This window comes from Alosa sapidissima, chromosome 22 (assembly GCF_018492685.1).
Source record: "Alosa sapidissima isolate fAloSap1 chromosome 22, fAloSap1.pri, whole genome shotgun sequence".
In the NCBI taxonomy this organism is placed as follows: Eukaryota; Metazoa; Chordata; class Actinopteri; order Clupeiformes; family Clupeidae; genus Alosa; species Alosa sapidissima.
This window is the reverse complement of record NC_055978.1, coordinates 8,958,671-8,968,444: the sequence shown is the minus strand read 5'-3', so window position 1 is coordinate 8,968,444 and position 9,774 is coordinate 8,958,671. Positions and strand designations below refer to the sequence as shown.

Here is a 9,774-nt window from a genome sequence, read left to right as displayed (position 1 = left end):
TTTAGCGCCATAAATGGAATTAAGTCACCAAACAGCAGCAATGAGAAAGACTGCATGTGTCATACGCATACGTGCACAGAATGCACGTGTCATACGCATGAAAGATGTGATTGAAAATGATTGTGTTATCGGCTCATTCATTCATTCTCTAACACTCTCTCTCACCTCAAGCTGGTATGTGGTGAGTGCTCTGGCGCATAATGGCTGCCGTGCACCACCCAGGTGGGTGCTACACATTGATTGTGGTTAGTGAGGTTCCCCTTTCACTGTAGAAAACTTTGGGTGCCTTGATGATAAAGCTTTATAAATGCAAGTTGTTGTTGTGGTTGTTGTTGTCACACTGAGGCACAGTGGAGGTGAGGCGTCAGATCTGGAGACACTTTATTACATTCCCAGTTCCCTACTGCAACAAAAGCCTTCTATTTTTACATATAAACCACACGGAAGACACATGTACCATGTTCTTGTAAACTGACCGCAAGATTGCTACTTTGACATGTAAAGCCAGTGGAGAAAATTCTTGTCTGGAGAACACAACAGCCTATGTCATATGCTTCACAAGTTCATCTTTACTATTTTTTATACAGACCCAAAAACGAACTGATATTTCTTCCCACACACACTGTATTTAGTCACTATCATATTAATCCTAGCAAACCTTTTTAAATAATAATGAAAATAAAATCTGTTTAGTCTCTGTTTAGTTTCTGTTCTTGCTTTGTCATAGAGCAGTCGTTACTGTTCTCATTCTGTTCTAGGAGAAAGTTATTGAAGTTATCCATCTTTTGTGCAAAATGCTGAATATTCCTGTCTGTCATAGAGTGCTTATTTCTGAAGAGAGAGAGAGAGAGAGAGAGAGAGAGAAAGAGAGAGAGTCACAGTCTGTGTTGGCACAGTGCACATGGCATTTATCTGTGCACTGAATACATGTGTATTTTGTATTGTTTGTTATACTGAACTGTTTGTTATCCCAGTGACAACCAACCAACTAAAATTAGTACCTGAAATGCAAACTGCATTTCATTGTACTCGAACCACTGAAACTGACTATGTATCTTCTTGTCACATGAAAAGTGTCATCATCAATCATAAAGTGAATTCATCACTAAGTCACAAGCTGACAACATCCCACTTCCTGCACAGAGGAGGTGGACATTGGGAAATAAAAACACATGATTATGCCACATGTAGGCTGGTGTGTCCAATTGCACAACTTTGGAATGTCCTCTTGACCCATTACCCCAGTGTTTTTTAACCTTTTTTGTGCCACAGCACACTTTTGACACTTAAAATGTCCCACGGCACACTAACATTCTGTGTGAAGAAAAAATAAACATATCATAGCCTAAAATTTCAAATAATACACAGATATGGCCTTATTATGGCTTCTATGCAAGACCTGCTCAATAAAATAAGTACCCCCTGTTTCATTTGTAGGTTACTATATCTAATTTACTGTAATTGTTGTTATGAACTGGATATGCGATGAATCTGTGAATACTGGATATGGGGCCCCTGTTGTACAATGCCTGCATACCACAAATAGTGCAATCATACAATCAATGAGAGCATGTGGTTATAAATTCTTTGATGCAACAGTTGCTTTTCTGGACCAGTGAGTGACATTTGGGTAATTTTCTGCGGCACACCTGATGATCTCTCACGGCACACTAGTGTGCCCCGGCACAGTGGTTGAAAAACACTGCATTACCCTATGTGAAGGGGAAGTGTAGTTTAGGTAAACTCTGCCTTACTGTAAACATAGGCGTTGACATGTGAAACCTTTACAGGGCTCCATTGTTACAAACATGGAAAGGAAATTATGCTTTGTATTTACATTTGTAGACATGTAGACCAATGTTTGTATTGTATTGTTTGCATTGTTGCTCATTGTAAACATAGCAGTGTAGTGTAAACAAAGAATATTTTTAAATAAGTGTTGTTATGTTTCTTAGCAACTGTCTTCTTGTCCAAAGCTACGTAAAAATTAACAGTAAAAGTAATAGTTTAAAGTAACGTCAAATAAATGTCAAAAAATAACAATAATAATGGCAAAGATAGCAAGTCTTAAAATTAGCAATAACTTTAACAGATAAGAAAAAAAACATGACTCGGTAAATACAAAGTATGTATTTTGAAGAAAAGAATACATGTATTTTAAAAGAATGAATTTGAAAGGAAAATATTAAAAGTACTGAATGCTAGTTCTCCTTCTAGACTGCACCAGGCTTACCGGTATGGGCAGCCGTTCCTCTGAAAGATCGTCACGCTGACACTGCAATGCTGACAGTGCAGAACTGAGGATCAACATCCTGCCATATCCAACTAATTGCTTTTTACAGTCCTCTAGTGGTCCACTCTGTGTGTGCCATGAAAACAACCTCAGTGGCCGTAGTCCTAGCTGGCTCCATTGATGAGAAATATAGTGGCTTGGACTGTGTAATAATAATCAATGCCAATCGCCACAGTGCCCCAGAAGCATGAAACCTGAACCTTATCAATAACATTAGGATTGCACTAATTTATGCAAATGTGGCAGAGCAGGCTACAAAAAAAGTCACCCTTTTTGGCCCTTCCAAAAAACAAACAAACAAAAAAAAAACAGACACAATGTCACAAATGATCTCAGAATTCATGTCTGTATACTTTTAATCAATCACAAATCAGTTAGTCAAAAAAAAAAAAAAAACTTTTACAGGCAAAGTTATGGACTGTTCATCCACCATGTGACTGTTTGCCTCGCGAGATGATACAATCTTAAGTGCAAATCTGAATGAACCGTTACTCTCCACAGATCAGTGGCATCCACTGAATAGACAATCTCAAAGTGTCCATGAAGAAACAAGCACTGGACTACGTCGATGACGGAGGAATGGTTTCTCATGACAACATTCGCTAGGACACAATCTACTCCATACCACAGGCGTTAGCGGTCTGTACAGGTCTCTCCCTCTCTCACACAAACATGCACACACACACACACACACATTCATTCTCTCCCTCACACACCAGTAAACACACAAACTAAATACACATACATACGCATGCATGCATGCAGACACACACTCACACACACTCATTTATTCACACACATATACACACACACAAATTGTGTGCATTATGTCTGAGTAAACTGAGGCAGTAACACTTCCAAGCAGTCTGTTTTACAGGCAGCGAATTGTAATCGCAAAAATATAGCCCCGCCTCCATAATATTTAAAGGGGGGGGTGTGGGGGTCAGAGAGATACCAAGGATTGTGCTAGTGCCCCCCCCTTCACTCACTCACAGAATTAGCTGTATCAAAGAGGCTCCTTCTGAAGCACACACGATACACATCTTTTAAGACAGACTGAGAAAAACATAAAGATTAAAACATAATGGCAAAATGAAAGCAGCAGGTTTAAAATGTGATTCTAGAGATGTGCAGACTAGCTGTTAGTCATCTTAAAAGGGAGAATCCTTCAAGACTAATGTCTTTTTTTGAGGCAGATTATAATGTGTTTTTTTGTTTTGTTTTGTTTTTAAAAGCCATACATACGTGTGTATGTGTATTACAATTCAGCATGACTTTCTAGCAAATGCCCTTATTGTTTTAGAAAACCGATATGAAAAGGCCAATGCACTTCTCAAGGTATCAAGTATAACATACACAATAAACAAAGCTACATAATATAAAGTGGGGCTGATGATTTGTAGGGGAGAGTGTAGATTGCCAGCATAATCTATCATATTTTTAAGACTCATTTACATAGACCCAAGTTGTGTCCCTTAGTGTAGATAATATACTGAAAGGGAGTTAGCTTCAACGGAAGGCTGAGGGGAGGTGGTCTCACTGAGACAGCTTGATGGTGATAGGCTGAAGAGGTCAGTCGCTGAAAGATGATTCGCTGCCTGAGCTGTCATCATCTTGCTCTTCCACTGTTTTTTTGTTGTCCCCATCGGGTACTGGGGCATTGGGTGTGCTGAGTAAGGGGAAAGATCAAAAGGTCATTGGGTGTTCTGAGTAGGGAGAAAGGTCAAAAGGTCATTGGGTGTGCTGAATAGGGAGAAAGGTCAAAAGGTCATTGGGTGTTCTGAGTAGGGAGAAAGGTCAAAAGGTCATTGGGAGTGCTGAGTAAGGGGAAAGATCAAAAGGTCATTGGGTGTGCTGATTAAGGAGAAAGGTCAAAAGGTCATTGGGAGTGTTGCGTAAGGAGAAAGGTCAAAAGGTCATTGAAATAAGATGACATAAAGAAGGGGGAGATATTTAGTCTAGTTAGTGTCGTTACTCCAAAATTAGTAAGAGATATCTATCACTCTGTTCATCCAAAAAAAAAAACAAACTCATATTCAGTGACATGGAGGAACAAGAAAGGGGAAGAGAAAAAGAAAAGAGAGAGAAATGAGAAACAAAGGGAGACACAAAGACTACAAGGAAGAGAAAAAGAAAAGAGAGAAATGAGAAACAGAGGGAGACAAAGACTACAAGGAAGAGAAAAAGAAAAGAGAGAGATGAGAAACAGAGGGAGACACAAAGACTACAAGGAAGAGAAAAAGAAAAGAGAGAGATGAGAAACAGAGGGAGACACAAAGACTACAAGGAAGAGAAAAAGAAAAGAGAGAAATGAGAAACAGAGGGAGACAAAGACTACAAGGAAGAGAAAAAGAAAAGAGAGAGATGAGAAACAGAGGGAGACACAAAGACTACAAGGAAGAGAAAAAGAAAAGAGAGAGATGAGAAACAGAGGGAGACACAAAGACTACAAGGAAGAGAAAAAGAAAAGAGAGAAATGAGAAACAGAGGGAGACAAAGACTACAAGGAAGAGAAAAAGAAAAGAGAGAGATGAGAAACAGAGGGAGACACAAAGACTACAAGGAAGAGTAAAAGAAAAGAGAGAGATGAGAAACAGAGGGAGACAAAGACTACAAGGAAGAGAAAAAGAAAAGAGAGAGATGAGAAACAGAGGGAGACACAAAGACTACAAGGAAGAGAAAAAGAAAAGAGAGAGATGAGAAACAGAGGGAGACACAAAGACTACAAGGAAGAGAAAAAGAAAAGAGAGAGATGAGAAACAGAGGGAGACAAAGACTACAAGGAAGAGAAAAAGAAGGCAACAGTGTGTGTGTATGTGTGTGTGATGTCAGTGTTAACAACAACAAAAAACTCACTCAAGCAGATTGGGGTCCAGTCCTTCCAAAACCATCTTATTCTTTATGGCCATTACAGGAACACCCTGCGGAAGATAAAAGACAATCAAATACAAAAACACATGCGATACATAAACAAGTCAAGTCAAGTCAAGTCAAGTCAGATTTATTTTTAAAGCGCATTTAACATGCACATAGTGCAACCCAAAGCGCTCCACAAACAAGACACATAACAACAAGACAAAAGATGCCGGATGGAGGGGCGTAGTCGCCAGCGTACCCATGACATCAAGACATGACAAATACATTTCAAAAATAACAAATACAAAAAATGCCGGACGGAGCGGCGTAGTCGCCAGCGTACCCGTGACACCAAGACATACAAGACAGACAACAAAACAAATAAAAAAAGAAAATATATAAGGGGGAAAAGTGATGTTAAAATTAGTCCAATTTCCAAACCAGCTGAAAATGTCCAAGGTCAATGATGATCCGTGAAAACTGCGCACAGAGCTGTGTCTTCACAACCGATGCAATGCCAACAAAGTTCTTTAGTAACTGACTGAATTCACTGGCAGTCTGGAGATAACGTTAATGTTAAAAGCTAGGCCTTGTAGACTGCAGTCTGGAGATGACTGGAAGCACAGTCCAAAGTACTGGTCGTGTAGATCCGCAATTCGGTGGACTTAACAGCAACTGTTTGTTGCTCCGTGAGATTGCAGCTCTTCACCGTTAACATTAGTCTGCAGTTGGAAGGCAGCTCACAGGTCAGCAACAGCTCGGCGGCCACGGCAGATCTTTCGCAGTGTCCAGCCTAGGTCCAGCTGTCCCGAGAGATCCCACGGCCAGACAGTGAAGTGCACTGTTCACGGATGGATGGAAGGATGTCAGAGGCCCAGTTAGCCTGCAGTTGGCATGGCAGCTTGCAGGTCAGCAACAGCTCGGCGGCCACGGCAGATCTTTCGCAGAGTAGCCTAGGTCCAGCTGTCCCGAGAGATCCCCTCGACCAGACAGTGAAGTGCTGCACCGCTCACGGATAGATGGAAGGATGTCCGATGCCCAGCTAGGGCAAAAGCTAGCCATAGCAAGCTCCCAATGGACAAATGTCAACGACATCAGCTGACTTAGAAGCAGTAAAAAGGACTAAGAATAACACAAAAACTATCAAAAATAGCGTAAATAAATAGGGAAAACATTTAACTAAACAAACCAATACAAAAAATAAACATGACAATACATAAAATTATGATGCCAGACGGAGCGGCGTGCGTCGCCAGCGTCCCCGTAACCTAGCAATCAACACTTGTCAATCAATCAATCAATCAATTTTTAGAGTGCAAAATTACCATGCATCATGGCACATACTTCACAAAATGACAAATCAAATAATGCAGCAATACCGTAATTTTCCAACTTTTAGCCGCGGCTTATACATTGATTTTGCTAAATTTCTTCAGCAATTAGGTTAAGACACGGGGGCAGTTAATTATGGTATTAATATGGTTTTGTCTTTTTAACTTGCATAAAACACTGTCCTGCGGCCTATACACAAAACTCTTGTCTAAAAATAATGTCCGCTGAAACAACTTGTGTGCTGGTTAACCACAGCAACAGGATGTGGTCCACTAAAGGCGTTTTGCTTTCTATACTCCTGATGCCTCATTTATGATAAACATTATCATACTTCGACTTCTGAATTCAAACAACACGGATGGACAAATGAAACTGACGTCTTCATTCATGCATGCAAAGGGAGTATAAACTAGGCTTAATACAGCGCACATACCACTTGAACCATTTTCAGGTAGCGTGCGTAGCGTGGGTCCTTGGCCACGGTCATGGCGTTCGACTCCACACTCTCCACCTTCGGCTCAGCGGCCGGCTCTGGCGTTTGATGAAGAGACTGTAGCAGACAAACAGCAACAACCTCTCTTGAGTTGCAAAGCATGTGAATACAATAACTCATAAAACAATAACTCATAAAACATCTGTTCATCTGCACTACTTACTGAGATGATATAGTTTGGAGTTTCATACTGTGCAGTGTGCATGGATATATGTGTATGTATGTGTGTGTGTGTGTGTGTGTGAGAGAGAGAGTGTGTGTGTGTGTGTGTGTGTGTGAAAGAGAGAGAGAGAGGGGGGGGGGCAGCATAATATATTTTGAATTTTATGTTGGAGAGGTTGCATTGTGCAGTTTTCATTCCGGTGTGTTTAGGCATTATTTAGCTGAAGCTCTTTTCCAGCAACTAATAATGGAGGCTATTTACTGGCTATTTACCTGGAGCAACTCAGGGTTAAGTGCCATGCTGAGAATTTCTAGCATTACACTTGGAGCTCCAACTCCACTAGACCACCACCGCCCATAATAATGGAATCTTTTATAGGTGATGATGAACCAGTCAGTGATTCCAACAATTAAGAAATTAGACTGGAGTTGAATAAGGACGTTTTCAGACCTATAGTTTGGTTATTTGATCCGCAGCAGGTAATAAATTGGTACAATGTTGCACACAAACTTTGGTCCGGTTCGGTTTCACACACACAATGTTTCTAGGCGGACCAAACTGCGTGGAAATTGAGCAGACAGCTCCCTCAGGTGTTTCTTCCGGCAATTCCGATGTAGGCTACACACTGGAGTGACAGTTTTGCGGGGCGATCTTGGCTCATTGTTTGCATTTGCCAATTGTGGAGTTTGGAAACTAGTCGTGACTGCAGCTAGAAAATAATCTGATTTACTCAGCCGACCATACATGTATGAAACATTGTTTGTATCTCCTCACACATCCACATTTGTCCATGTTTCACGTTATTAGGACCAATCGTGCATGGCATTTATTTTGAAAGTGAATAGGAAATGAAATGTACCTAATTTTACCAATGATCTTAACTCCCATAATTCACTACAACTAGACCGTTGGACCTGATGGCTTTCTCACCAGCAGGACCGCACCAGAGTTCATTAGATGGTGCTGACCGAGACCACCTGTTTTTGGAGGTCTCGGACCGATCAATTTGGTGTGATTGTTGCATTCCAACCAACACAAAACAAGCCGAAACAAGGGCTCAAACGCACTCGAGTTTGATTAAAATGAACTAAAGTCTGTTGGTGTGAAAACACCCTTAGACTCCTCTGTAAGGCACAATACAGGCCTTGGGAGACAGTTAAGGCCACTGGCTTGCGGTATGAAACTATCTGTCACTCATACTGTAGTTTCATGAAATGGGGAAGAATGGGGGGAGAATGACATAAGGCAGAAGTGATACTTGAGCGTGCGTTGCGCGTTTACCTCTGCAGGTGCTGGTGGTGGAGCGGCAGGTGTGCCTGTGTGACCAGTGGCGGAGGGGGCCACTGGTCCGTTGGCTTCAGTAGCTGCCGGTCTCTCAGCCCCTCCCTCCACCCTTACATCTTCCAGTCCAGGAATAGAGGACAGCTAAAACACACACACACACACACACACACACACACACACAGACACAGACACAGACACAGACACAGAGAGACACAGAGAGAGAGAGAGGCACACACACGTCACTGTGTTCACATTGATATATGTAATGCAAAGCAAAAGTCAAAGAAAGATGTCTGGTAGTTGTTTACCTTTGCTTCCAAAATGCTGAGAGTGGTTTCGATTTGCTGTATTCGTAGAGATATGGTGGCTAGTTTCTATTGGGTACAAAAAAAACTTGTGTTAATTCTAAACAAGACTTGCACACTTCATTCGCCTGGGAGAACCAAAATGAAACTGTTAGCAAATTGAAGCGGTCTGATGTCATCCAGGCTAACACTTCATTCTATTAGTTTTTCATAATCTCACCTCCTCGCAAACCGTTGAAAATCGGTTTAGGAACCGAACGGTGTGAACGACGAACTGGTTTAAATAGGCAACAATTCTCCTTTGCTGTATAGCAGGAACCTGTTGACCAACCAATGCAACAAAAACTGTGAAAACAGTGCAAACACGATAGAAGCAATACCCAAAAGCTATCCAGGGCAGCGACAGAGTCAATTTCAGAAACACCACACCTTCAAAAAGCTTTTTTTTTTTTTTTAAATATGTGCATTTACTTATATATACCAGGTAACCATACATGATTAAACCATTGGTACTTCTGGTACAGTAAACTGATTGCAATACAGATTACTATGCAGCAGCTGATAACTGACGTTAGCCACTAAGCTAACCTTTGTCAAATCTACTCCAGAGCCAACTATGGGCAGTCCATCCTCGTCCATGTTTCGCTTTGCTCTTCCAGTTCTTTTTCCACGTTGCTATTCTTATCCACAATGTAATACTACGTTATCAACGGGTTAATATCAGCTATCATTTAGGTACAATTTCATTTCTTCTTACAGCAGCTTTCCTTTTTTTTTCAAGTTTAGTTTCATGTGACCACGGTGTGACACATCTAAAAAAAAATCCCTTTTGGGACTTCAAAATAAAGGATTGTATAATATTATTTCCATTTAGATAGAGTATGTTTCATGGGGAAAATATGTAAATTCCTTTTATTTTAATGCTATTTCAAATATATTATGGTATCTACTTTAAAACATTTACTATCATTTAGTGGTTTAGTCCATTTGTTAAATCTGTAATGCATGCACATCCTTTTATTTTGAAAATACAGGAAGTACTCTCATA

General features: G+C 40.7%; 1 protein-coding gene across 1 annotated transcript; it reads right to left on the bottom strand.

Moving 5' to 3' along the window:
• Nucleotides 1–2,625: 2,625 nt before the first annotated feature.
• On the bottom strand, nucleotides 2,626–9,523 carry washc3 (WASH complex subunit 3). The gene is made up of 7 exons (XM_042078557.1): nucleotides 9,315–9,523; nucleotides 8,947–9,045; nucleotides 8,730–8,795; nucleotides 8,419–8,562; nucleotides 6,915–7,031; nucleotides 5,150–5,214; nucleotides 2,626–3,962 (listed from the first exon to the last, which is right to left on the bottom strand). Exons 1-7 carry the CDS (start codon nucleotides 9,363–9,365, stop codon nucleotides 3,866–3,868), a joined length of 639 nt encoding a protein of 212 aa, XP_041934491.1. The 5' UTR covers nucleotides 9,366–9,523; the 3' UTR covers nucleotides 2,626–3,865.
• Nucleotides 9,524–9,774: the final 251 nt, after the last annotated feature.

Bases quoted from the DNA above. Each gene is read 5' to 3' on its own strand.
- washc3 (XM_042078557.1), bottom strand. From the start codon at position 9,365: ATGGACGAGGATGGACTGCCCATAGTTGGCTCTGGAGTAGATTTGACA. The intron at 9,046-9,314 runs GTTAGCTTAGTG...GTTGGTCAACAG, and splicing joins CTGGAGTAGATTTGACAAAG to GTTCCTGCTATACAGCAAAG. The intron at 3,963-5,149 runs GTGAGTTTTTTG...CCCCTTACTCAG, and splicing joins CTGGACCCCAATCTGCTTGA to CACACCCAATGCCCCAGTAC.